This window comes from Ciconia boyciana, chromosome 17 (genome assembly GCF_034638445.1).
Source record: "Ciconia boyciana chromosome 17, ASM3463844v1, whole genome shotgun sequence".
Classification (NCBI taxonomy): Eukaryota; Metazoa; Chordata; class Aves; order Ciconiiformes; family Ciconiidae; genus Ciconia; species Ciconia boyciana.
In genome coordinates this window covers 7,597,384-7,624,282 of record NC_132950.1, presented here as the reverse complement: position 1 = coordinate 7,624,282, position 26,899 = coordinate 7,597,384, and the positions used below count along the sequence as shown (strand labels likewise).

Below are 26,899 nucleotides of genomic sequence, written 5' to 3'. Positions count from 1 at the left end.
TTGATCCACTGCAAAGTTCTTAAATTACCTGTTTGCAAACTCTTTGTATAGCATACGGAAACTTAGATGGCTTCCTTTATTAATAGTAACCCCAGTCATTTAAAAATAATAACTCCAAATATTTTTTCCAGGTCATAACACTCTCATGATGTTAACATTTTAAGCTCTAGTATTCTTGAGAACAGCGTTCATCAATTGATTTTATCTGGGTCTTCGTCCTCTACCCGCTGCTCAATCTATTCCAGTATTAAAGCAAACTTTCCGTTCTCGTTTCTTGTGTCTGCCTGCAGCCTAAATCCCAGTTTCTCATCAGAAAATGGGGGTACCAGAAAGCATAGCATGGTGTAGAAGGGAAGTCCTAGGCAATCCTCTTCTTAACAGTTCGCAAATTTTTCTAACACTTAAGTTTGTCTCTTTTTGTTTTGGTCAGCCTGAACTTTATTGTAGAAAAGAAACTTTGTACAGCTGCAGCAAGACTCATCAGCTCTCTGTTTCTCACTAGCTGTGTGAAAGACAGACCCCAGTAAAACAATAGTAACAGGAAAATAAAGAACACTCCCTTCCCATGTCCTCTTAAGGAGGTGTTAACTTCAAAGTCTGGCTGCATTTAGTTTTCTAAACAGAGGAGTTAATTACGGTTTAGTGGCAAGAATGGACACCTAAAGCACTCTTTAAAATTGTTTTCTGTGTTTTCCGTGCTTCTGCATGTGAATGTTCTTGCTTTGAGCATCCAGAGCAAGCATCCTTGTGATGCCTGGGGAAATGGGTTCCTGCCCCACCACTCCTCTCTGCCGATTTATTTTTCAAGCTGTGTTTGTGCCAACTTCAAGGTGTTACTTAGGGGTGAAAGATGATGGATGTTTCTCATCAGTGTTGTCATTAATGCAGTGATAGGGGTGCTCCAAACAGCTTGAGCTTGTCTTTCTCCTACATAGTCTTCAGGTGTTATTGTTGGTTTACAAAGCAGGAGATCAGACCAGGTCTTAGTACGTCTTCTGTGACGATGTTGGGTGTTGCATTTCTGTGTGCGTTCAAGTCCATTGGGGTGAGTTGGGTTAAGGGCTGTTGTAGGAATGGTGCCTTCCTCTGCCCCATGCAGGTGGAAAACAGTGTCCCCTCTTTGTGGCTGTGATCCTGCAGCCGGAGCCCCGTGGGTGAGCTCCTGTGGCACAGTGTGATGCAAAATGTCTAGAAAATGGAGCTGCCAGGGTGTGTTTGCAGGACAGCAGTGCAGTGGTTAATTCCCACACCATTCTCTCCATTTATCTTGGGCTGTTTTCCTGAGGTCGTACTCCTAGCCAACCAGTTCCTCTGCAGTAGGAAAGGAACGATTTCACTTGCTTATTTTTCACAAGCTGCCTTCCCTTCCTCCCCGCTTGGGAGAGCGTGTGGGTTTGCCTGGCCAGTGTTAGGGTGTCCCGGGCAGCTGGATCCTCAGATTGTTTGGTTTTGATTTTGAGAGGAGGGTGAACTTCTCCCTCTTCAGATTGATCTGTTTGCTTTTGAGCAAAGGTTTGATAGTTTGATCTTCAAATCTGCCCTGCCTCTGGGGTTATGGACACAAAGAGAAGCGATTGCGGGGCAAGGGCAGGGGTGGGCGTGGAGCACTGCTGGGGTCCCTACCCTGAGCTCCTCCATGTGCCATAGTTCAGTGCAAGCTACCCGTGGTGTAAGGATGAAGCTCTGCATGTTGCAGTGAGGAACGGGCTCTAGCGTGAGCCGTTGCAGTGCTTGGACCTGTCTGTCACAAGCTTGCACCCTTGTTTGTATTATTTGTGTCTGTAGCTGTGATCAGGTTATGCAGTTCCTCATCTTGGACTGTAAATAGGCTATGGGAAAGCCTCCAGCTTACTCAGTAGCTTCGTTCCAGCAAACCAGGCTTTCCTGTGCATGGTTTGCCCGGTGACTGCAAGGGGCATTATAGACTGTAATTGCTTCACAGCTTCCCTGGGAAAGGATGGATGGAGGAGGTAATGCACAGGGTGGGCTGGCTCTGGTACAGTAATCCTGTTTAAACCACCGCAGCACCGTGCGTGCTGCAAGGCCGTGCTGGGGTGGAAGGCGGGGTGGCTGCAGAGCGGAGCGAGGTCTTGTGGAGGAAGCTGTGCTCATTTGCGTGTGCCCAGATTGCTTTTTCCCCCAGAAGTCAGGGCACTGGGAACGTGCTGGCAAGGCTGATGATGCACCCTCCTGTTCTTATCTTGGATGCTTTTCATTCTCCTCTGTACCCCTGCTCCATGCCTTGCTTTTTTTTTTGCCTTTTTTTTTCTTTTTAAAGGGCAGAAAGACTCCCTTAATCATCTGATCTGCTTGACTGTAAAACACGATCCTTCAACGTGGCTGCCTTCATTGACAGCGCATGCCGCTCAGTGTTTGTGACGGTGCCTTGAAACACTCGTGGGTGACAAACCTGATTTAGCAAGATAGATCTGATTTAGTTGAGCACTGGTGGGCCTACTGCTTATGTGGTTGGAGACATGGACGGTAGCTTAGTATGGGAGACTGGAAGGACCAGGAAGGAGCAATGCTCTCACTTAGGGACATTGTCCCTATCTAGGTTAGAACTCAGCCTCTGCCTCAGTGTGGCATTGCCAAAACGCTCATCTTTTTGAGGTAAAACTGGTCCTCACAGCTTGATCTTCTTACTGCTTTAGTCCTCCTTTTAGACAGCTCGATGAAACGTTTCATATCGGAATAATTGTCAGCGCTTTGCAGAATTTTGTCGTGTTTGGGCAGTTGCAGTCTTCCAGGCCAGGCTGTCTGTCACTGACACCGGGCTCTACATGGCAAGCTTTGTGGTGCGAAGCTCAGTAGTTTGCTTGTCCTTAGCTAAAAAGCAAATAATCGAGGTCTCCAGTTCAGCTGCACAGTAGCAAAGACCACATAGGTGGAGGGGAGGAAACTGCAGTGTTTCCCTCTTCTGTCTTGCCCCTAAGTTTCTGCCTGTGCTGCTGCTTTGTTCCTTCTCGGCATCTCAGTTGCGCCAGCATCTCTGCTCACGTGAAGAAGCAGAAGAGCAGCATGGAAAATAGAGCAAGGCAGCGTGGGCCAGCCAGGAGTGGCGTTTGCCGGAATGGTGAACTGGGTCAGAAGAAATAGCAGAGCTGTGAATTCAGCAATTTTCATCCTTTACATCAGGAGAGGGGGGAAAAAAAAGCCTTGGTTTCCCATCCCCCTTGGTGGGAAGGGGTTAGATCTCGGTCTGTTGCTTATGGTCTTGTGGGGCCTGAGCTGTGGGGCAAAAGCTGATTTAATTCTCCTTCAAGTCTCTGCTTTTTCCAGTTGTCAGGATGAGTACAGTGTATTCAGTACAGCAATGAGTCTCCACAGCACTGAATTCTTAGTCTTTGCTTTGTTTCCGGGGCAATCCCCTAACTTAATCATTGTGTCCTGCAGACGGAAACAGAAAAATCAGACGAGGATGGTCCCTCTTCGTTATTTTTTTTAGCGCTTCATTTTAGGGACGATTGTCGATTTAGTATGTTAGATTTTTAAGAACAAAGAACTAGTACCATGGCATTGTGCGGACACTCCTGTTTGCAGGGGCAGCCTCTCTAGCAAGGAAGATGTGTGTAAAAGTGCCTGTCTTAACGAGTTATCACAGAAAGAGTTCTTTCCCCTCCAAGGTTATGTACCAGTCCTGCTATAAAGTTTATTGACCTATGAGGAATCTCACCGCAATTCACCAGAGTGTGCCTTAGTCTGTTCCTGACATCAAAGCCTTCCTCCAATGACCCTTTGTTTCAGTGGTAGTCCCCAGAAAAAGTGGTTCCTCTCCCTGGAGCTCTTAGGTGGATATGGGTGGGGCTATCAGCAATTCCTCAGCAAACCGTGAGCTGGAGGGCTGTGGAGAGGCCAGCTAATTGTAAAAAAAAAAAAAAAAAAAAAAAAAAATCCTGGAAAACATGAGGTTGGAAGGGGCATGGGAGGTGACCTAGTTCTGCCCCTGGCTCGGAGCAGGGCTGGCTTTGACACCGGGTTGTGCAAGGGTTTGTTGGTGGCATTTTCTCCAGCTGGGTTGGAGTCCGCTGAGAAGGAAGCGTGCCATTTCCCCGGCCACGTGTCCTGTTTTGGGAATGGTGGCCCCTGTCTCTTGGTCAGGTCTTGACCACCTTCCGCTTTGGAAAGCGGCAGTACTAGGTTTTGGGCCGGTGTCTGAGAGAGGTGGACTCAGACTCATGGTGAGGATACCCCTGTTCCCATGCAGGGGTGAGCGATTGTAAGAGTCCTTGCTCAAACTTGTCCTGGAAGCTTTATCCAGGGAAAGCGGGCTCAAGAAAAGAGCTCCTTGAGCCCAAGGAAGGAGGGCTGAAAGCAGGCTCGGGGCCTCTCACGTGGCCAGCTTGTGGGGGCTGCCTTTTCTTCCACCCTGCATCCCTGCGCTTCCTGCTCTGGTTAGCTGGAGCCAGCCGTTGTGCAGTGGTGGCTCTGCCGAGCTGCCCGTCCACCGAGTCGGTTGCTGAGGTCTGTCCAACCGCTGTTACAGCGGTGGTGGCACCTGTCACAGCACCTCGCGACGGTCGTAGGTGACCACAGCCTGTAACCGATCCAGAACCGGGAGGAAAACTCGCTCTAACATATTACCAAGTAAAGCAGAATAAATCATAAAATTCCATCTTAAGATTGAAGGTAAACCTTTTTTTTTTTTTCTCCTAGTTTTGTGTTGCAGTTAGCCCAAGACTTATTATTTTTTTCCCTCTGTGAAGTTGCTTCAGTTGGTAAATGTACTTAACCTGTGCTATCCCGTATCCATGTGCTGCTGGCCCGGTAGAGGGGAGGACTTCGCTCTTGCTCTTCTGATGGCAGATGATATTCAGTGGCAGACGATATTCAGTAACAGTCGATATGGCAGCCAGTTTGCCGATGGCCTCTGTTTTGTAGCTTTGTCAGGCTGAGCGCCTGCCAGCCTGTGTGTCTCGGTGTTTGGGATTTACAGAACACACCACCCTCTCTCCTACCTCTCTGAAGAAAGGGAAGGAAGATTGAAGTCTGAAGAGGTTAGGGAGTTAGGGTGTTGGTTGGTTTGGTTTTTTTTAAAACAGAATTTTGACAACTGAAAAGTTTTTTGGTGTGTTTTTGACAGTACCTCACTGTCTATCATATTGTCAGGCACATCTTAATACAAGCAGTTCACATTCTTGTGCTGTTCAATGAAGTTAGGACCAAATGGAAGTGCAAAAGAAAGCATGGTCTTTTGCATGGGGATACAGTAGCAGGCAGCACGTCAGCCTCCGCCTTGCATCTGGTGCTCAAACGTTGCTCTAATGTGGAGGAACCAACAACCTGAGAGTAGTTTTCTGTCCCCTGCCTTTGGGGAAAGCTGTTAAATTAGGTGATATTCTTTAGCCATTAGGAAATGATGCGTCTAACTTCACCGAATGGAAAACTAGCTCTGCTGGAGGTAATTTTAGTAGCTGGTTCATTTTACTTCTGGGGAATCTGCATCTGGCAGATGAGGGAGGTAGTCCCTTGCTAGATTGCTTATATCCCTGGGGGTGTTAGAGGCTGGTTACTATTCCTGAAGCACTTAGGGTTCCCCCGATGAAAGTGCAAAGTATTGTTGTTGTTATTGTGACGTAAAAATAACAGACCTCATAAAATTTTGTCAGGGCCTTCCTTACAAAAGACTTAATTGTGTGGAGAGGGCTGGCGATATTTATTTGCATGCAATTTCCTGCCCCGGGGAGCTTGAGATTGTAGCGGACAAAGGACAGATGAAGGGTTGGAGAAGGGACGCGAACATGCAAGTGATTGATCAAGGTGACACTTGGCACACGTCGTGCTGAGGCCATGAGTTTTGTAGAGTTTTTTCTTCTTCCTTTCCCATGCCGGTTAGTTTACTTATTGCCTTGTTTTGTGCTTTACTGCACATACCGTGTAGCTTAATAATCCATTGCCATTCTCCGTTCCTAGCCCCTACCAAGGTCCTGTTGCCCTCCTTTCTGGCAGAAGGGAGACTTGAAAGATTGTTCTTGCAGGTTGTGTTCCTACTAAATGCTCCTTTTCGATAATTTTGGCTCTTAAACCTGGGCACAGGGTACAGTTAGTGTCTTTATTAGTATTCTAGCTCACAAAATTCCAACTTGACAGTGGCTAAATGTAGTTATTTTGAATAGGTCTGTAAAGATGTGGCTTAATTTTGGGGATATTTTAGAGGGAAGAGCCTTCTGTTTCTTAATGTGAATGAAAAGAGCATTTAACTTTGCTGTTATTTCTGAGGTAAACAAAAGCACGTGCTCTTTCAGCGAGAATTGGGGAGGGTTTGTTTGTATTTCCCACAAATACATTGCAGAGGTAAATGGGGGAAAGAGCTGCAAGCCAAGCAGGCAGCCGGGTGTCTGGAGCATCGCACCTTGTTCTTGGATGATATGTTGGCAGCAGTTTCGCAGTGATGTTAGCAGAGTAATCTTTGCATGGTGTGCTTCAGCAGACGCATGCTGTGAACCATGAGAAACTCGCTTTGTCCAGCGGTTCTGATTTCACACATGCTAGGCGTCAACTCATAAAAATCATCTCTCCAGGCTACTTGTTGAGGCTGTAATATGTGAAGCAGCATTGGAGTTGGAGTAGTAAAGCCTGAAGTTAGATGGTGATTTGTAGGAGCGGAGAATGGCGATGACATTTCTGATGCTCACTTTGGCCATCTGACCCTTCAGACCATGTTACAGCCATCTCTCTGCCTTTTATTGCTGGATCGTTCACGTCAAATTTGTGCAGTTCTGTGGGCTGGGTTGGGGCCGCGCCGCTGGGCTGGATGGGGTTGCCTTTGTGTGAAAGCTTCAGCACAACTGCAGCGGTGTCATGCCACGCTCGGAAAATTAAAGCATGTTTGGAGTTGTCTCTAATGGCAGCATAAATCTGCATAATAACAATGGTCTTCTCATTTTGCCTCCACAGAAATGGAATCGGTTTGGAATTTGCAGAAGCAAGGTAAGGATATTGGAAGGAATAAATAAACCAAATTGCTCTCTCTGTTGGTTTGGGTGTTGAGAGCGGGTTGTCTCAGTGTCTGGAGATGCCCGAGTTTGGTTCTTCAGCGCTTGATGTTTGTAGTCTGAGTTTATCTGTGTTTTGGATCACTAAAAGTTGGGACAGTAAGCTTCACCATAGTGGTGGGGTGTTCAGAGAGAAGCAGTCTCTAAAAGATGAATAAAGCCAGTGTCAAATTAGATTTAATTAGTCTTCCCTATGTGTATACAATAATTGGTTTCTATTTCTGGTGTTGGGTGTCACACCCAAGAATAAGTTTTAAATTCTGGTGTATCCCCACACTTCACCTGTGCAGATGTTCTGTGCTAGCTTGTGGGAAGAGCAGTAAGTGGAGACCCATGGGCTTCTTGCAGCGTTGCTGCCCAGGGGTGTAACGTGGGGAGCGGGCACTGCTCTGTTAGGGGCAGCCGGGGCTCCCGAGTGCGTTTGCAGGACGTGGTGTCGCTGGGGGTCCTAAGGAGAAGTTCATTAATGGCCGAGTACCTCGCAGATCTCTTGTGAATGTCTTCAGTCACGGGTCCTGAAAGTAGCTTGTCGAAAACTTAGGATTTTGCTTTCTTTCCAGATCCCAAAAGGATAATCACTTACGATGAAGCCATGGATCGCCCGGATCAATGAAGGTAGCAAGACGAGACTGCCTGTTATAACCTTTCTGCAGCATTTGTGCTGTTCGTGGGGGACAAAAGGCTTTTATGCTCCTTCTAAATCTTCAGTGCAGCAGAGGAACCATAACTAGAATCACAGGATAATATATACAAATATATATATAGTTATTTAAAAATGGCAACTGAAAGTAATTAGACTTCTTAAGGAATCTGAAAATTTATTTCAACGAGACTACACACGTGATTATTTAATCTCCGGTACTGAATAGATTTTTTTCTCTTTTTTGTTTTTTGTTTTTGTTTAAAGAGTGAATGCAAGTGATTAACGAATACAGACTCAATTTACAAGCCCGGTTCTAAAGTTTCTGCTGTCGTCTACGTAGGCAACAGCAACCCACTGGAGAGGCATTTCCACTTGACAAGGTTTCTGTTTCTTGTTCTGTGACTGTAGTGACACACTAATCACAGGGAAATCAGGATGATTCACCATCCTTCATCTCCCCTTTCCCTTCCACCTCCCCTATTTGTTTGGTTTTTTTTTTCTGTTTTGTTTTCCATTGAATGCTGGAGAAACGCCTTGAAGTTTGCAGAGTTTCTTTTTTTTTTCCAGAGAATTATAATCCGCATGTTTTGCCAGGAGTAAAGCAGCCAATCCTATGCTGGGGATATTGTCTTAAAGCATCATTCTTCTGGGGGAAAGATGGTAATACTGCAGTTCTAGGATGCATGGTGAAGTCACACAGTTGACCTGGCTCCGGTTACACGTTGGACTATTGCAACTGAAGAGTTCTTTCATTTTAAAAGACAACATGCAAAAATAAGCAATCTGTTTAGGCATTTAATATGGAAAAAAAAAAAAACACAACAAAAAACCACTGTTCCCGTAGTTTAATGCCATTGTATTACTGGGAGCAAAAAAAAAAAAGTATCTTCTGCTTTCAACTGTAGGTGCTTCATATTTGCTCTGTCTGTCTCCTAACACTAAATGTGCTGGATTTTTTTTCCCATTTTCATTGGAAAACTGAAGAGGAATTGAGTTCTGCTAACTTTCACCCTCCTTGAATTATTTTTTTTCTCTTTAAAAAAAAAATCAAAAGGAAAAAAAAAAGGAAAAAAGGAAAAAAAAAAAAAGAAAAAAAAAAGAAAAATGGGAATTTGAATCCTTTTCAATTTGTCCATAGAACACCAATGGCTGGGCTTCCTGCACCTGCCTGTTGGAAATGCTCTTTTATATTTTAATGCAGTCTGTGTATTTCCGGGCTCTGCTTCTAATTATCTCTTAATAAAAATATATTTTATTACTAAAATGGAGGACTTAGGAATGAAAATAATAATTTAAAAATTTAAAAAAAAATCCCAAGGAAAGGAAAGCTTCCTAGCAGTGGTAGAGAAGGCTGAGCAGACTGCAGGCTCCAGCTGTGTAACCTGCTCTGTCCCATTGCAGCTTGTGTAGCACGTCCAAATCACCTTTGGGTTGGGTAGTTTTTCTGGGTTTTTTTTAAAAGGTGGAAAGTTCACAGGGTCCAGTGCAAGAGCAAGCAGTGAACGAAGCAAAAATGGGTTTTCTAACCTGCCTAAGCTCCACACGTACCCAATGCCCATCTTGGGTGTTTGTGGCTGAACACGGGCTCGTAAATGTCTGGGCATCAAGGTCCGCAGCAGTTGGTGTCTCCTAAAATTAGCCTGGACCCTATGGGGCATTACAGGAAGCAGATAAGCCCAAAACTCTTGCCTACCCCTTGTGCTTAGGTTTATCCACTTCTTTCTTTTTTCTTTTTTTTTTTTGTTAACTAGGAGTATGTAGCATGCGTTTTTTTTTAATTGTTTTTATTCTTTTAATAAGATTGTTCCTGAATGAGACGCTTTAGGTTCATGGCGGGACAATGAAGCTTAATTCTGTACCTTTTGTAAGATTGCTAGCTTTCTGCCACGCTTAGTTTTAAAAGTTTGACTATGGATTGCCTACTCCATTTTATGTATAAAATACTATATAGTATAATACTGTAGTGTAATACTATATAGTAATCATGTATTGTATCAGTCCAGGTTCAGACATGTGTGGTTGGCCAGTCGCAAATAGTTCTGTTTCACCTATAAACTGTACCACCTTTACAGGTGTGTGTAACTTTCAGATGTATAACATGTTTACAGATGTGCCCGACATCTAGTCCTCCGACGTTCCTATTTTTAATTCTGTTGAGTCTCCCAACTGCTTGCCAAAAGTCGGAATCGCCTCCGGCTCCGCTGTGGAAGAGCTGGGGCATTCCTGAGCTTTAAAGTGTTGAACAAACTGGACGGTGGGACTGGGAAGATTAAGGTGGAAGAAATGTTTTTTTTTTTTTTCTTTTTAGTATTTTCAAAAAGTTGAAGGCTAATAGCAAAGTTTCCAGTTTGTTTTACTAGCTTTAAGGCTCTGCTGTGTATTTATTTGCCTTGTGTAGTCACTTGTCGCCTTAAGGGCTGGGTTCCATTTAAAAAAAAAAAAAGAAAAAAAACCAAGAAAAAAAAAAAAAAACAACACCAAACCCTCTTTTGCTTACCTGGGGTCTGTGCTGTCCTGGTACCCCTGCCCCCAGATCTGCTCTTGGGGCTGGTGTGATGCAGAAGCTGAACAGCAATAACCCATGCTGAATCTGACCCTGCGTGTTTAGAAAGATCAGAGTCTTGCTGAATATTTGAGGACGCTCATCGTGGCCTAGTCCAGTCCGTCTTCTAAATAGTGAACAAAGCGCTGAAAGAAACACGGTTCAAGTGAGGGGTTGGGTTGGTTTTTCCCCGATGTTTCTCCCTACTGCTTTTCCTCGCTGCGTGTGGCCCCTTGCTGGTGGTACCCATCCAGAAACACCCTCTGCAGCTTCTCTGCTGTATTTCTGACCATCCTCTCTCAAATGTCTGTCTGTCTCCATGAGCTCCATGGCGTGTGCTCAGCTCTAAGCAGTTAGGAAATCCTCTCTCCGAGCTCCTGTAGCTCTGGCTCGCCAGTGGTATTTCTGGGATAGACTATTGCTTAGAGCCAGGCAGGACCGTGGAAGAAACTTCCTTGTACTGTCGTGTAACTCGCCCTGTCGCTGTCTGCAGTTCTCCCGAAGTCCTCACACAATTCTTTACTGAGCACTTATTAAAAATATCTTAAGATTTAATCTGTTTTCTGATTATTTTTGTGTAAACGTATAAAAAAAAAAAAGAAAAACGCTGAAATTGAGCTGTGACTAATTTAGCACATTTAAATAATGCTAAGGTGTTACTGATAAGTCTTATGTTTTGGGTTTTTTTTGTTTTTGTTTGACTCAGAGTATTAGTACTGTAGCATAAACCAAATACAGCCCGGGAAGGGGTGCAGCAGCCTTCTCTCCCGGGTCTGCACCCAAGGGTGTCTGTGCGTGCACGCATGCGGGGGGCGAGGAGCTGGTGGTGCGTGTGTGAGCATCTTGCGTAAGGAGAGTGTATTTATTTGTGCCATTGTTTTCATTACACTGAGTAAAGTTTTAAAACAAAAACCCTTAAATACGTGTAGTATCGGAAAGTGGCACTAAGGGTGAAATCATGACCTATTTTTTTACTAGCTATGAAGATACTAATTCAGGTTAAGGCTTCTCTCCCATTTCTGTTCCCGTTGTGGGTCTGACAAGTCCCTTTCCTCTGGTTCCCTTGCCGGACTTTCTATTTATTGGAATAACGATTCCTGCACGGGCAGGGGCTGTCTCTGTTCTCCTCCGGTCTTTCCTCACTGCTCCTCCTCTGCCGGCAGGTCCTGTCGGGTGTCTTGTACAGGGTCTTGTGCAGCGCAGGCTGGAGCGCGTACTGCCAGCCAGATCCAGCACGGGATCTGCTCTCTCTGTGGTGGATCAGGGCGTCTTTCCTCCACGCTAAGAGATGATTTAAAAGCTGCTCCGTGCTCCCGTCTCCGGTGAAGGTGGTTTGGGGACCTTCAGCCTCTCTGCTCCCTCCCACTCCACCTGTCCGGTGGATTGGCAACGTGATGGCTTTCAAGGTTTGGTTGGAGCTTGGTTTTGGTTTAAACCCACCTCGGTTGTCCGTGAAACCTGTTTTCATCGTTAGAAATCTCTCGTCTCTTTGACAATGTGGGTAGCTCCAGGGCATGGTTTCTGTCACTAGCCCACTTCAAACCATCACCCTTTCTGAACTGTAAATCTCACTGTTTGCCTTTCGTAGCTGCTGTGAACTTCTTTGAAATGTGGAAAAAAACCCAATTCTCATTAGGTTGCGAGTATGCCAGCTATTCAGCGGCTGGGGGCGGGTGACGGGTGAACCGGCTAGCTAAATTGAAAGGAAAATCGCTTCCTGCTAGGAAAAAAAAAAAGAAAAAAGAGATGGAAGTTGTCCTCTCAGTTGCATGTGTAATTAGTGCTTTTCACCTTCAAGAGAGTGTTACCGTAGCACGATAGCATCCTTTCCAGAAGTGGCTGGTGGGTGACCTCAGGGACACCTGGGAGCGATGGCATTCACAGACGTGTTTCAGAACTGCTGGTAGTTTTCTTGTGCGTTCAGTTTTTGCTCTTGATTCAGCATTTTCAGTAAATTGCTATGGTGTCCGAAGCTTTCAGGAGTCTCGTCCCTAGAAGAAAAAGTCCCTTTTTCTGTACGTACGTCCGTAGTGATTTGTTTTCCTTACAGAGGCTGTTTACAAGGGAGATGGTTGAGGTCAGGAGGGGAGAGAACAAGGCTACACCTAATTTAAAGCTGCTACACATTTTCACACCGGTGCGTAAGGCAGGAAGAGGGCTGGGGCTGGAAGAGCTCTAGCGTGGTGGAGTAGCCGAAGAAGGCAGAGTAATTCTAGCTTTGGCCACCGCGAGAGCATTTTTTCCAGGCGAAAAAACCCTAGCGCAAGCAGTTGAGAAGCAGGAACCTGGGCTGGTGCAAAGGAGCAGAAGATCTCGGTCTGCGCTGCCAGATGCGCTGCCTTCCAGAGATTACAGAGCTTTAGACGTTTGCACAATACATGTTACACCACAGGGTAAGGCTGGCTTCCTTGTATCCTGCTCGAGATCCTCAAAAGTGGCATCGCTTAGCAGTGAGACACCGAAGCAGTGGACGTCTGGGGGGGTACCAGAGAGCTCCGCGGTGGCCTTGTGTTCGGGACATGAGACCCTCGGAGGCACGCTGCTGGGGGTGTCGGGCTGCTCGGTCCTGGGACAGGAGCAGAAGTCATACCTGTGCTTTCAGCAGGGGATGCTGAGCTGTATTTATCTTGACTGTTAATCAGAAAGCTTCGTATAACGTGTCCAGAGCTCTAAAGCCATTTTGTAAGATAGCAGTATCCCTTTTCTACAGCCTTATTAATGAGTAGAGTATCTTTAAAAAGAAGAAGAAAAAAAAAAATAGTTCATGTCTTTCTGTGGTATGAAACTTGTGTACTGCGAACATATGAACATTTAGCAAAAACACAACTTACAGTTTTCTTAAAAAATGAAAAAAAAACCCAACAAAAAAAAATCCTGTCTGCTTTCCATACGGTCTTTCCTCAGGTGCTAAATAAGGGTTCCAAAAATGGATACTGCTTTAGGAGTTTCTGCTTTATTCTTAAAATACATATTTTTTTGCTTAGGTGTTGTAAAGATATTTTAACAAGAATGTTTTTTTAATGTAAATAAGATTGTGTCTTTAATTTTTGTTTTATCTCCTTTTTGTCTATATTGAATAGTCTAATTTTCATTTTATCCTTTTGAGAAGGACCCTCTTATGACCTTCCTTGAAGACATTTCATTAAGTGTTGCTGCATTTAAGAATGAATCTACAACTGTTCATTGTCTTGGATTAATGCTGCTGCTGCTATAAGTAACCCTGAAAATCAAGAATGTGTGATGCACTTTTTTTTACATGACCATATAGTTCCTCTGCGGATAGTTGAACCCTCCTGTAACACAGCCACTAACTCTGCGGGTAGCGTAGGAACTGGGGGAGCCGGGGTGTAGGAGAGGGGTGTACCTGATTTTGGTGCTGACCTACGGGAATTTCTATGCAAACGCAAGCAAAGGAGAACTCTTAACTTGAGAGAACACTGTGCATTTTTTTTTTTTTTTCTCTCCTTCCTTTTCTCAAGCTGCTATTGGAAGGGTAGTGCAAATCCCTGAGGTTTTCAACTTCTCCTTCCTCGATGGCTGGTGGTGCAGGAAAGATGCCTGAGTAACTTGTAAGGTAGAAAAATCTCAATCAACTATTGTCTCGTCTCCGGTTTTAATATTTTTGTTTTCTCTTTGAATCTATCTATGGAAGGAAATTGCTCATCTCTGCAGAAAGATCTTTTTAATGCTTTATCTCAATGTGAAGTTAACCAGCAGTATTAAAGATTGCATGGCCTCCTTGCCCGTGCCCCTGGCGTCGGGGAGTCGTAGGCTCCTTCTCCAGCTGCCCTCGGGTGCCGGGGAGCGGTCGGTGCCCAGAGTCGGATGTTTTCCGAGAAAAAAAGCGATGCCAGGCCATCTGCCCAGCCAAAACCTGACAGCTGAGGCGTGAAAGCCCACGGCTTAGGGAGTAGTGGAGGGAGGTCTCGCTGCATCGAGGTGCTGCTGTGGGACATGCGCAGGTCCAGAACCTCTTGTCTTCATGGGTCGCACCTGGACCACCGCGGGGGGATGCGTACCGTGAAGGAGGAGTTTACTGGAGGGAAAAAAGGGAATTTACTTGACTATTTATAGAAGATCCTTTAGGAAAATAAAGTACCTCTGTAAAGTGAGGGAAGAGTAAGGAAGGTCTGATGTGTAGGAAAAAGGCTTGGGGATTACAACTGCCTGGAAAATAGTATATAAATACCATAGGCCAGAACTCTCTGCCTGTTTAATTAGTTAATTCAGCATCGATTTTTTTTTTAGCCAGCGTTTGCTTTTTTACACACATGCGTGTGTGTGTGTACATCTGACTAAACGTGCCTTGCGTGTGTGCTTAGTCTTGCTGAAGAGAGTTTGTAGTGGTGCGTGAGCTGCTGGGACGTGGCGTGGGGCGGCCGGGCTCCTGGCTGGCAGCGTGGTGACCGTGCCCTTTCTACAGTCGAGGGTTCGTCACTGTCCCGGTGACCCATCGGATCGAAATGAGACTTGGACTCGAGCCTGCATAGTGGCTGTCTTACAGTTTGGGGACGATGTCCTGTGGGGTGGCACCTTTCCTTTCCTAACACGAGCCGTTTTCTGTGACTTTGGAGGGGAGTGGGGAGGAGAGAAAGAGAAGCTGCTTTGCTGTTCTCCTGCCGACAAAAACAAGCATTGCGATGCTTTGCCCGCAAAGCAAAAACAAGTGAAGGTCTGGAACCGGCTTTGCTCTGGAGTTAGGGCTCTCTGCGGCGCCAGGGACCCCGTTACCCCGGGGGTTTATTCCCCTTCCAGGTTGTGGTTCTTGTTACTGTGGGGTTTTTTCAGTTTTTTTGTAAAGGAGAAGTAAACACGCCTTGCTTAAAGTTAACGAAATAGAAATGCTTATGTTTGCAGTCAGTGACTCAGAATATGAAGCTGTGCAATTCTTGTTTCTTCATCTCTCTCCCGACTCACTCGCCCCAATGTGTGATTTCTGTCCGAGTCTTTCTGTACTTCTGCCACTGTAAATGTGAAAGCTTGCTTGCATTATTTTTTAGAAATGCATTTTGCACACTCGGGTTTCGCTGAAGCTCCGTGAAAAGGTTAGTTTGAAGCAGATGAATAAAGCTATGCACATGTTTTGAAAGTTTAATTTGTGTCTCATTACCAGAAGTGACTTATCTGCCCTCTTTTGCATTCCTGTGCTGTCATTGCCTGCATTATCTTCACCATCTCGGAGGGTATGATGTAAGGTGACAGTTCTTTGCTGACAGCTGTAGCAGAAAACTGACGCTTCTTGATTTTTTTAGTTACCTATCTCTCTCCTTTGCTTTCTCTGTTATCTCTGTATAGGTATATAAATATATATATTATTTTTTTATTTTAAAGAGCCTACTTTAGTAATTGAATTGGAGGGAGCGGGGTGTGCTGGCTTGTGTTCAGATACACTTCGTACTGTCGGATGAACGAGTGCCCTTTTTTCTCTGGTCGAGAGCACGGCAGTGGTACCCGCCGGGTGCGCGGGTGGCTCGGCCCCACGCGAAGCAGCTTGGAGGACGGGATGGAGATCAGTCTGCTGCATTGCAGGCTGATGGTCTGGGCAAACTTGAGGCTTCTAATGACAATATTAACCGAAGAGAAACCCTACCGTTGCATATTCCCACTGTGAGGCAGGAGGGACAGGCTTCCTCGCTGTCCCTGCTGCGGGGGCTGTAGTCCATGGCCCGCTTGAGTGGAGGGTGGGCCCCCGCCGGTCTCTGGGGCGAGAGCTTTATTTTGGTTTTGTTTTCATGAGTTGGGTGCATTGGGTTGCAGGTACCGCCTTTGGAAACTTGTTGCTTAGCCCAGAGCCTTTGTGCAGGAGAGTTGGGATTTTGTGACGGGAGAAGGACCCTGACAGCTTTCTCCTCATGTTCCCTTCGCCATAGCAGAAATTTGTACTAACTTGACAGCTTTTTTTCATACAGAACAGGGCTGCTTTTCTATCTACCATCACACGTGTACTTACACACCTTCAGCGGCTTGCGAGCCTCTGAAGGTCCGCAACTTGTTTACTGGGGGGGCAGATGCCCCTCTCTCCCCCCTCCCCTGAATATTTCAGTGTTAAGGGCGGTGCGAAACACAACCGCGCGCTTCGACTGCGAGCTGGGGCGGGACAGGTCCCTCCAGGCGGAGCCGCCGGAGCCGTCTCCTCTCCTGCCCACCCTCGTCGATAAGTTCTCATTTCGTTTGGTTTCCTGGTGTGTATTAAAATCACCGCGAGGGGTTGTGCTCTACCTGCTCAGGAGCTGAATTACCTCTGACCTGCGGAGAGGGGTAGCCCCTCTTTGTTGTCGATGTTGTAGTGTACGACCACACGAATCGGTAAAGGTAGTCTTTGTTTTCTTCTCCCCTCCCCGGTATTTCTGATTAGGTTAATGCACTCTGTGTGCCCAGCTGGAAACGTAGGCGTTTTCCCGGTCGTGAGAGGGTGGCTAGAAGAGTTAGTGTAATACCTGCTGTAGCTGTGTCTGGCGCAGCCCCTTGCGCTGGTATGGGTGATGTCACGGACTGTAAGGATAGGTAATGTCCATGAGCTGTAATGGCATGATGTATCTTTACCAATGATGTCATACTTCACACTAAATGTTTAAAAAAAAAAAAAAGTTACCTGAAATTTTGTTTATTCTGCACCAACAGGTCTTCAAAATTTATCCAAATTTTATTATTTTATCAGGAAAAAAAAGAAATTTGTGTAGATCGAATACGTTAAGACAGACAATAAGTGATGTAAATTGTTGAATAAAAATTTTAAAGTTTGTGGGTGTCAGCGTGACTTTCTTTTTTGCGCTCTCAGGGAGCATCCCTTGGCCCCAGGGATGCTGCGTGGCCGACGACTCAACTTTCGGTCCCTCAGGCCTGGCGGCGCTGGCCACAAAGCCTACGAGCAGCGTGCACGTGGATGCCCAGTGCCGGCGTGGCTCGGTGGGGCGGGGGGCCGGGAGCGCAGTGTCCTTCACCTTGACTGGGGAAGGGGAGGACAGGAAGCCACACGGCTGCAGCAAGCAAGGATTTGGCTGCCGTGTTTGTGCATGCGAGACAGGCGGGGGATGAACTCGCCTTGGTGTGAGCCCCACCGGGCTTCAGTCCTGCTTAAGATAGGCAGGGAAGAGTCAGGTCCCTGCTACTGGGATGGGGATGCGTGGCTTCAATCCCAAACACGCAACAGCAAACACCCACCAAGCTGGTTTAACTTTTTCTTTCAGTCACATTTATTGGCAGTTGTGGCAGTTGGTGCTGTTTGGGAGTGTTGTTCCATAAGCAGTTGCAGTACAAGAAGGGGTGGTTATTTTGGGAGGGGAGTATTAGCACCAAAAGGGAGCCGGTGAGCTTTAGAAACCTTGCAGAGATGTACTGGAAAGTGGGGAGCTACTGCTGGACACGCCTGATGGATTGGATCTGGGAGGTCTGGGCGTGCGAACCCCACTCTCTCCAGTGCTTGTAGTCTCCGCCGTGGTGGTCGGACTCCAGGACGTACTGGTAGCCACGGTACCCGGGATACTGGTAGCAAACCCAGCTGAAAGAAAAGGAGTTGTCAGGTGGCCGTAAGAGGGTATAAGAGGTAAGCCAAGGGGGTTACGGGGTGTCCCTCCTCCAGCTGTGGTAGCACAGCGATGGCAGCGGTTTGTCCCTGCTGCTCGTGGTCCTTTGCCCGTCACTTACGCGCCGCACTGGATCTTCATGGAGCCCACTTCGTTGTTGGCCCAGCCCATGGCCTGCAGCGAGGGGTAGTCATCGCCTATCTCCCACTGGCGGCCGATGAAGTTGTCTTTCTCAAAGATGGTGATCTTGGATTCCTTGTGATTCTGGGGGGGAAGAGCAGGGGGTGAGGGGGAGGCGGTGCTCCCTACCTGGCACGGATGGGGACGGCTGTCCCTCCCTATGGCATTGCTCGGAGGGTTTCCTGGGGGTGCACAGCCCGAGGGAGGGAGGGAGGTGTTCAGACCCTGGGCTGTTTTGGTTTTTTTTTTGGGCGGGGGGCTGTTTTTCCCAAAACCCAGAGGTATGGAGGTGCTCAGCAGGGTGGCGCTGGGCCAGGACAGGGCAGGGGGTGGCCAGAGAGGTGTCAGTGACAGCTGTGCCACAGCTACAGTCTCAGCCTGGCTGTCCCCGAGCTCTGGTCATGTACAGCTGGCCCAGAAGTTCCCTTAAAAGTTTTAGAAAACAGGACAGAAAGAGCAAATCCTACTGGGCGTGGGGAGGCGAAGAGCTGAGCCCACCCCAAGGAGCCTCTGCCACCTGCAGAGCCCCTGGCATGGCTGCGTTTGCCCTTCCTAACCTCACTCCCTTGGCCCGGTGCTATTGCCGGGGACATTTTAAGGGGATCAGAGCCGTGAGAGCTCCATGGGAGCCGGGACACTCACAGCGGAGCAGACGGGGCGGAAGGACATCAGGCGCTCGATGTGGTAGGCGTTGCTGCCGCTCCAGGCATCCCAGCGCGGGTACTCTCCCCTCTCCAGGATGAACTGCTGCCCGCAGAAGCCGGTGTGCTCATAACCGACCCAGCTGCAAAAACAGAGCAAGGGCTGCCAGGGCTTCCTGCTCAGGGCTGGCACCAGGGCACAGATGTAGGTACGAGGAGGAGGCTGGGGTCTGGCCTCTGCCCACAAGTCCGGGAGGAAAGGAAGCGGTGCTGGATGCGTAACCGCATCTGCTGCCTGGGAGGCTGCCCGCGTGGCAGCACCAGCATCCCCCGGCTGCAGTGGGCGATGGGGTCCCTCCCTCAAGGGGCCCAGCCTGTGACGGTGGCTCGCTTTCCCCTAACTGCTCTGTGGTTATTTACACAGATCGGCATGGTGTTAGGATGCCACAGGACACCTGCAGCTGCCCTTCTCCCCCGAAGACCTCATTTCTTACTTGTTTCCCAATTACAACGTGGCACAGCTGGAAAGACCTGAATTCCTAATGCCCAAACCAGGCAGAACCCATCTGGCTGCAGGCAGGGCAGGGAGCTGTTGCCTTTCCCCTTTCTGTGTCCCCCTCTTTGCTGAAAACAAACACGGAGAGGTGAGAAGGATGCCCCTGCCCTGCAGGGGACATTTTGCAAGCCCTGGTGCTGCCCACACGAGAGCCTGCCTGTCCCCAGGGTGGGGACCTCTCCTGGGCACGTCCCCTTACAGAGACTGGGGACGGGACGGCCGCAGCCGAACAGGGAGGCAGAGGCTGGGCTGGGGGCTGGAAGGAGGATGGCACAGGCTGTGCAGCCCACAGACCTCCTGCTTACGGGGCATGCAGGGTGCTGAGGGGCAGGCTGAGCCGGGGGGGTCGAGGGCCTCTTGCCACTGACCAAAACTGAGCCCCGATCCCGGGTCCCACAGTCGGCCTTCCCCCGTGCAAGGTGACCAGCCTGATGAGGAACACGTCAACTGGAGCACTGAGCTGATTACGGCGTGAGCACGCACGCCGCTGTAATCCCATTAGCATTACAAATCCTAAATATAGCAGCACGAATCTATCTTGTCTGCTTCCCCGGCCCCAGCGGGATGCTTGCCGCGGGGACGACTCCTTACACGCAGCGTCTCACAGCAGCTCGGCAGATCTCTTGCCTGTGCCAGGGAAGATTCCCGTGCGCAGGTAGAAGCCAGCTCTGCTCCCTACCCCTGTCAGCGGCTGGGGCAGCCCAGCGCAGGCTGCGGGAAGGCTCTGCTCTGGCCCCGGGGAGCTGCACGGTGCGGGCAGAGCACGGGGCAGAGCCGGGCTGGGCCATGGGGCATGAAAAATGGTTCTTAGGCACGGTGCTTCATGGGGTTACACAGGCGGATGGGGTGCAGGCTGAGCTCAAGAGCCACTAGCTAAGCACCGATCTTCGCTGCAGCCTTGGGCGGCATCCCTGCTGGACACTGGCGAGCTCCAAACCTGGCTGCTCCCAGGCTGCAGGAGGCAGTTTTGGATGACGCCAAAGGTGTTGCCGCCGTCCTTCGGTCCTGTGCCTGTGTCAGTGTTGCCCAGGGCTGGCTGATCCACCCTGGCAGGGTGGGATCCCCTGTGCCTGGCTTCCCCCAGCTGAGCAGAGCAAGGACAGCCGGCCCTGCTCCACAGTCGGGCACCCCTCGCCCCGCCAGCCCGCCTGGGAAAGCATCCCCACCGCCGGCTGCCGCGTACTCACGCGCCGCACTCCACCTTCAGCGAGCGGATGTTGTCGAAGCCGCACTCCATGATGTTCGGACAGGCTGAAGTGAACTCCATCCTCTTGCCCTGGAAGTTTTCTTGGTCGTACACAGTAATCTGGAACGGAGAGCGAGCTACCGAGTTGGGAACTGCCCAGGTGACTCAGCGCCTCTTCGAGACGGAGGGTTGCGCTCCGTCCGGGAAAGAGCTGGCGGAGGCTGCACCGGGCACTCCTCTGGGCTGGGACGCAGCCCTGCATGCCTTCCTGCACTGCTGGCCCCGCGGTGCCCTGCCTTGGTGTCGGGGAAGCTGCACACAGGCCCCCGCTCCACTCTCCTGCTCACCCCTGCGGAGATCAGTTCCCAGGGCAGCGGTGCCGTCCGGAGAGAGGAGCGGAGCCGTTCTGGGACGGGCGGGTGGCAGGGCTGTGGCTGGCAGTTCTCCCGGCCTCTGCTCCGAATGCTCTAGGGCAAAGAGGATTAACGGGGGAAAGGGCGAGGGGGAACTCCCCGGGGGGCTGCGGCTGATGCTCTCCTCTCCCACAACAGCTCCAGGCTTCGGCGGGGTGCGCCCCGCTTGCACGCGTGCTTCTCCTCTCCCTCTCGGCTCCCTCCTCGAACTGTGTCCCCGGAGCTGTTGCCAGACCCCTCGGGGCTGCTCCCCACCTTGCTGCCGTGCCCACTGTCCACTTTGCAGCCCCCGTGCCTGCCCCTGCCCGCCTGCCTGCACCAACAGGGGAGAGCGAATAACAGCGCGTGGCTTTCGGGGACTGCTGTAACTGCCTGGCACGGGATGACTGGTAAGAGCGGGGAACGGCTGGGCCAGGGTGCTGCAAAGAGGCTTATGAAAAACACCCGGGAGGTGTCGGAGCAGGCAGGAGGCAAGTCCCCATGGGCAGAGGACAGGGGTGCCTTGCTTCCTGTGCTCCCCTCACCTCACTGCCCACTGTGCAGCTTTTCTGGCCCTGGAGGACTGGCTTTGTCCCTCTCCCTGTCCCCCACCTGCACACTGGGAAAGGTGAGATACCGGGGGTGCGAGGACGTACCTTCCACGGGCCCATGGGGACAGGCAGAGGGTTTGTCTGAGCCATCTTTGCTGCTGGAACAGTGTCTGAAGAAGGAAGGAAAAGCTGTTTGCGCTGCAGCGTGCCCCTGTGCATCCCCGCCGCCTGCTCGTGGGGCCAGGGGACGGCTCTGCGCCCACTGCCCACGGCGCTGTTCGAAGGTGGCTGCCCTGCTGCCGGGGACAAGCCGCACCAGTTGCAGCGAGACCCTCTTGCTAGCTGCAGGATGGGCTGGGGGGCACGGCAGGGGGCTCTGGGACACATCCAAAGCAGGGTGCTCCCTTCTCGCTGCTGCAGTGCCCCTTCCCTCCTCCTGGACGTGGCACGGAGCACGGCGGCACGGAGCTGCCGGGGCACAGCGTCCGGCTCCCCTTTCTCCTTCCCCGAGGCCAGGCTGTAGCTAGGAAAAGCACCCCTGAGCCGGAGTGGGGAGCTGCGGTGGGGGCACGGGCTGCCCCATACCTGGCTGCTCCCCTCTCCCTGCCCCGGCACCCCGGCTATGCCTCCCTTGAGAGGCCCAGTGGGCTCCCACGGACAGCCCCGGCGAATGGTGGAAGATGCCAACCGGTGTGCCGTGCCAGGGGTGGGGGCCAGGAGGGTGCCAGGAGTGGGGTGCCCCACACTAGAGGGGCTCTCAGCCACCCCGGCTGCCAGCAGGGACATGTGAGCCTGTCTTTTGCCACGGGAAATGGTGACGGTCCCTCTGGGTGTCTTTTGCCACCGGGCAGGAGGAAGGGTGTCTGCCCGGCCGGCCGGCGGCAGCAGGGGCGAGCAGGGGGCGAGGTGGGAGAGGTGCGAATCGGTCCCAGGACTCACCTAGCTCAGGCGGTTACTGCTGCTTCGCCCATGTAATGTTTGCCTACTTCAGCGGCTCGGCTTTTATAGGGTGCTGCTGGCCAGGAGCTGGTGCCAGCGTTTGCAGAGCCGTCAGCACAATGCTTGCTATGGCATTGTCCCGCTGATCCCCGGAGATTTCAGCTGCTCATCCCCATGGTCTGAGCCACATTCTTAGGGAAAAAGAAAAAAAAAAATTGATAATAAAAAAAGAAAAATAATCGGGGCGGCTGTTTGCACAGATAATCTTGGGCACAAATGACTCAACGGTTTGACTGCTCTGGCATTTTCCAGGGGCAATGCACCACGCCATCACGGGGCGAGCACGGGGGCTGGCCCGGCCCTGGTGCCGGTTGGCACGGTGGGGATGGCGCGGCACCCTCTGGGTGAGACCGTGCGGGTGGTGGGCTCAGCCGGGTGCTTGCCGGACACCCCCATCACCTGGCTCCACCAGCCATGGCAGGTCCCCGGCTCCATGTCGGCGTGGACACCCTCCTCCCACCGCGGCCCCATGGCGGGTGAGGCGGGCTGTGAGCCTGCTGTGAGGGAGCCGGTGTGGGGCCTCCCGTTCACCGGCCCGGCAGCCACGGCCCCACGGCCCCACGGCCGCGCCGAGCCCCAGCGCTCGCCCCTCGGCTCCACACAGCGCTGCCACCGCCCTGGCCCCGTGCCCGGGGAGGGGAGCCGCCATGGGCCTGGGAGGCCTCGGGCCTGCAGTAACCATGGCAACGAGGCACCCCTAGGCCTCAGGCCTCACGGTAACCATGGCAACCAGGGCCCGCTCCCCCTTCCCTGCCTCAGGGCTCCCTCAGGGCTCCCTCAGGGCCCTGGCAGGGCGGGCGCTGCAGGCCCCGGGGTGCCGTGGTGGGCGCAGGCCCGGGCCCTCGGGGGTCACAAGCCGAGCGTGGCGGCGCAGGCTGCTGCCTCAGCGCATGGCTGCCGGCACAATGCGTCGCCCGCGTCTGACTGCCCCTTTTGTCTCCCCGCTGGGCGGCCGGCACAAAACAAAGCGCCCCGTCAGCGCTGCCTGCGGCACGGCCTGGCGCCCGGCCCGGGGGGATCCTGGCGGGGCCGTGCTACAGGGATGGCACCCGCCCAGCCCAGCCCCAGGGGGGCCAGCGGGGTGCTGGGGGACCCCTCCTGCGGGCAGGGCTCCACCATGGTGGGGGGAAGCTGGGGCTTGGGGGGGATCTTTCCCCTCGCCGGCTGCTGCCACGCGCTACACCGGGGCCTGGTGGGCGCTGCGGGGGGACGGGGACGGGGTTGGCGAAGTGCGGGGGATCACTGGGAAGCAGGGCTGCACCCCTGAGGCCTGACACCGGCTCCTGGGGCACGCTGGCTGACCGTACGGCCGCATCCCGGCAAACGTGGGGTCAGGGAAAGGGGGGAGCAGGACCACCTGCCCTCTGCAGGGCTGTCAAAATGTGGGCTGGTAGTGGGAACACTCCTGCAAAGCCGCCGGGCACCCTCCCTGCGCACCCCACCATGTGCACCCTGCCCAGGGCCAGCCATCCCCTGGCTGCGAGGGGGAGGCCAGGCTGGAGCTCGCCCCCGGCTCCCTCCAGACCCTCGGCCATGCCCTGGCCACGGCTTCGGCCACCCCGGCGGTGCGGAGGCTTTGCCGGGAGCCTGGAGCCACTAGAGGGAGAGCTCACCCCGAGCAGGCCGCGCCGCAGCCAGCGCATGCGGGTGTACGGCACCGCACACCCCTCTGCACCCCACACGGGCACCTGGCTCCCCTTGCGAAGGGAAAACGCTGGCTCTGGCTGCAAACTGTCCCAGGGCAAAGCCCGGAGCTGGCAGCCACCCCAAGCCAGGAGCAGGGTGGGGGGGAAAACCCCCTGCACACCCAGCATCGGGCACGGCCAGGGACAGGTCACCCTCGGCGAAGAGCAAGGACCCCCGCGAACGGCTCAGGGTGCGGCGGGTTCCCCAGCTGCTCTCCCAGCTCCCACCGAGCACTGCCGGTGGGGCAGGTCCCCCCCACGAGGACCTGGGGGGGGACGGCAGCGAGCGCCTGGGAAGCCAGTGCTGCAACGATGCTGGTGGGTCCACAGGTTGTCCGGAACAACTGGTTTTTCTAGATCCCAGAGACTATAAAAAAGCAGTGACCTATTTAGGAAACCCTGCGGTGCTGTGAAACAGATGCTTCCCCTCCCAGCCCGGCTCAGGGCCCTCACCGCTCCGGCCAGCCGTCTGCGCCTGCCGGGGGCACCGCGAAATGCTGCTGGCACCGGAGCTGTGTCCTGCTTCTCCCTAGAAAGCTCTGGGCAACACGGAGGCTTTCCTCGGGCGTGGGGTTTGCCGGTGTCTGTGAAACGCCATGCCGGGGGAGAGCTGCTCAGGGCAGCCCAGCCCCGGGAGAGGGGCTGGTGAAGTCGGATGGGATCTCGTGGGCATGGGCATCTGGCCGCCTCGCTGGGAAGCACGGAGGTGTTTAGCCCTGGGAGGGGGCAGGAGGCTGACCCCGCTGGGTGGCTGCTCCTGGCAGGGCTGTGTGAGCCACCGGGGACCCCGCGCTGTCCCACGGCTCGGCGGTTGCAACCGGCATCAGCCCTGCCGCTGCCTGCCCGGCGCGATAAGGAAGCAGGAGCTGCTGCAGGCTGTAACCGGCTGTTCACCCGCCTGTGCCGGGGAGGCAGGGCAGAGGTACGGTCACACAATGTGTCCCCTTGCCATCGCAGCCAGAAAGCCCTGCTGGCAGCTGAGCCGGGGCTCTGCCTCCCCTCTGGCTCACCCATCCCCATCCCTGCTCTCTGGACGGCTGCGGCTCCCTGCGCTTGGCACCACGTGCCTGGGACAAAGGAAAGTGCGACAAAAGCAGGCGGCTGCGCTCACTGCCGCCGTCCTCTGCCGCTGCAAGGGCTGCATCTCCACCACCGCCGTGTCCCTCGGCCCAGGGCCCAGCTTGGGGCCCCTTGCGTGGCTGCCAGTTTACTCTCGCCATGCTCCCGCACACACGTGCTGCTCTGCTGCTGCGTCAGGACCGTGTCCTGGGTGTGTGCTATGGGCTGAAAATCACACCCGGCCTTACTGCTGCGAGGGAACAGGGCTTGTGACACCCAGGCAAGTGTGTCCCAAGAAGGGGGTGAACCTGGTGCTCGTGGGGGTGATGCTCGGTGCTGCAGAGCTGCTCTGTGCTGAGGGCCAGACGGCGGGGGCCTTCCCGCACGCGTGGCAAGGTTCAGCCTCCGGCTAGCGCACAGCCCGGCACTGCTGCACAGCAAGGCAAGGCGGTGCGGCTGTGGCCGCAGGGAAGCCCCGAGTCCCCCTCGCCCTGTCACGCTCACTGCCCGATTGCAGGAGAGCCAGGACCATGCGGCTCAGCCCGGCTCAGCCTCCCATGGACGGTGGCAGGGTTTTGGAGTGAGTGCTCTGGGGTGCCCCGGGGCAGGGCAGGAGCCGTGGAGGTGGCAGGGATGTTGCTGGGGGCAGACCGCTGTCCCCATAGGTCCCTCTGTCCATCCTGAGCTTTCCAGCAAAGACGAAATGCTCCCTGAAAAGTGCTTTTGGAAAGAGCTCGTGGATGCCTGTCTCTGGGGTCCCTCTTCCCCAAGCCCTGCTCCAGCTTCCCCGGGCTGCTGGGCCACCCATGGCCCGCGAAGGGCCCGGAGGTGGCCTAGCTGCTCCCGCGTCCGATGGCAAGGCAGGTTGTCCCAGCACAGAGACTGTGGGGCTTGTCCTGAAACCATCTGTCCTAGGTCAGCCACCACCGGCCTTCACGCTGTGCACAGCCGGGACGGGCCCGCAGGACTTTGGCTGTATCCGACCGACCCCGATGCGACATCCCAAAGCTGGACACGAGTGTAAGGGGCGTAACAAAGGCTTTGCGGCTCTCGCTGCCGGGCTCGCTGAGAGATGCTCATCGTTAATCACGTGCCATCTCCCGGCCAAGGCGTCCAGGCACCGTCATGAACGGTCTGGCTTCTGCAGGCTTACAGCCCTGCCTGGGGACAGGCGGTGTGGGGAGAAGCACCGGCCGCAAAATGGCTCTGCAGGCAGCTCCGCCACGTCCTGCTTTGTATTCCCCAGGCTCGGCCCGTGCAGCCGCCCGCGGGCACCGGCCACCCCGCTCCGGCAGCCTGATCCCTGTGCCGGATCAGGCGCTGCTCCTGATGGGATCCTTCCGAAAAGGGGAACCCCAGGAGCGTGTGTGCGCACTGGTGCGATGCACGGGGCTGCGTGTGCACCAGCGTGAGCGCACGGCACGCGAGTGTGTTTTCCAGCGTGTGCGTGTGTGTGTTGCAGGGCTGTGCCAGAGGGACTCTGTGCTGCTCCGTGCTTACCGGGGGTGCCAGCACACCCCGTGTGTGTGTGTGCGTGTGTGTGTGCGCGCACACCGGGTGTGCGTGTGTCCCGGGGTGTGCCGCGGGCTGTGTATGCGTGCACACTCCAGAGCGGGGACGTGCGTACAGGGTGCGCCCCAGCCGTGCGTGCACCGGTCCCGTGTGCGCGCCCCGCGGTGCGGGTACCCCGAGTGCGTGCTGTGGCAGCGGGCGGCTGTACCGCGGGGGGTGCGTGTGCCCGCTGCGCCCCGGGGCCGCTTACCGGGGCTGCTTGCTTGCTTACCGGGGCTGCTTACCGCCGCGCCCGAGCGTTCCCGGCTGGGCCGGACGCCGCCGTACCGCTCCGTGCCGCTCCGTACCGGCCCGTTTTACGCCCCTCCATCCCGTTCCGTGCCGAGCGGAGCCGCGCCCGGCGCGGAGGGCGGCGCGCGCAGAGCCGGCAGTGCC

At 53.1% G+C, this 26,899-nt stretch overlaps 2 protein-coding genes across 8 annotated transcripts in view; one reads left to right on the top strand and one right to left on the bottom strand.

Annotated features, from left to right (window-relative positions):
• Positions 1–16,921, top strand: part of NUFIP2 (nuclear FMR1 interacting protein 2) — a 45,241-nt gene extending 28,320 nt beyond the window's left edge. For 5 of the 7 annotated variants that reach the window (XM_072882174.1, XM_072882173.1, XM_072882175.1 and 2 more), the window contains 2 exons: positions 6,898–6,930; positions 7,556–16,921. In XM_072882174.1, coding sequence (XP_072738275.1) covers positions 6,898–6,930; positions 7,556–7,608 — 86 coding nt within the window. In that variant the 3' untranslated portion in view covers positions 7,609–16,921. The remainder of the gene's footprint in view (positions 1–6,897; positions 6,931–7,555) is intronic. The other 2 variants (XM_072882172.1, XM_072882171.1) reach the window with 2 other exon arrangements.
• On the bottom strand, positions 16,844–26,896 carry CRYBA1 (crystallin beta A1). Its single transcript, XM_072882180.1, is given in 9 exon segments — positions 16,844–17,678; positions 17,825–17,967; positions 18,526–18,667; positions 20,268–20,386; positions 20,614–20,733; positions 21,315–21,379; positions 22,149–22,161; positions 22,163–22,339; positions 26,736–26,896. Coding segments are annotated over 8 exon segments (768 nt in total). The 5' UTR covers positions 22,181–22,339; positions 26,736–26,896; the 3' UTR covers positions 16,844–17,530.
• Positions 26,897–26,899: the final 3 nt, after the last annotated feature.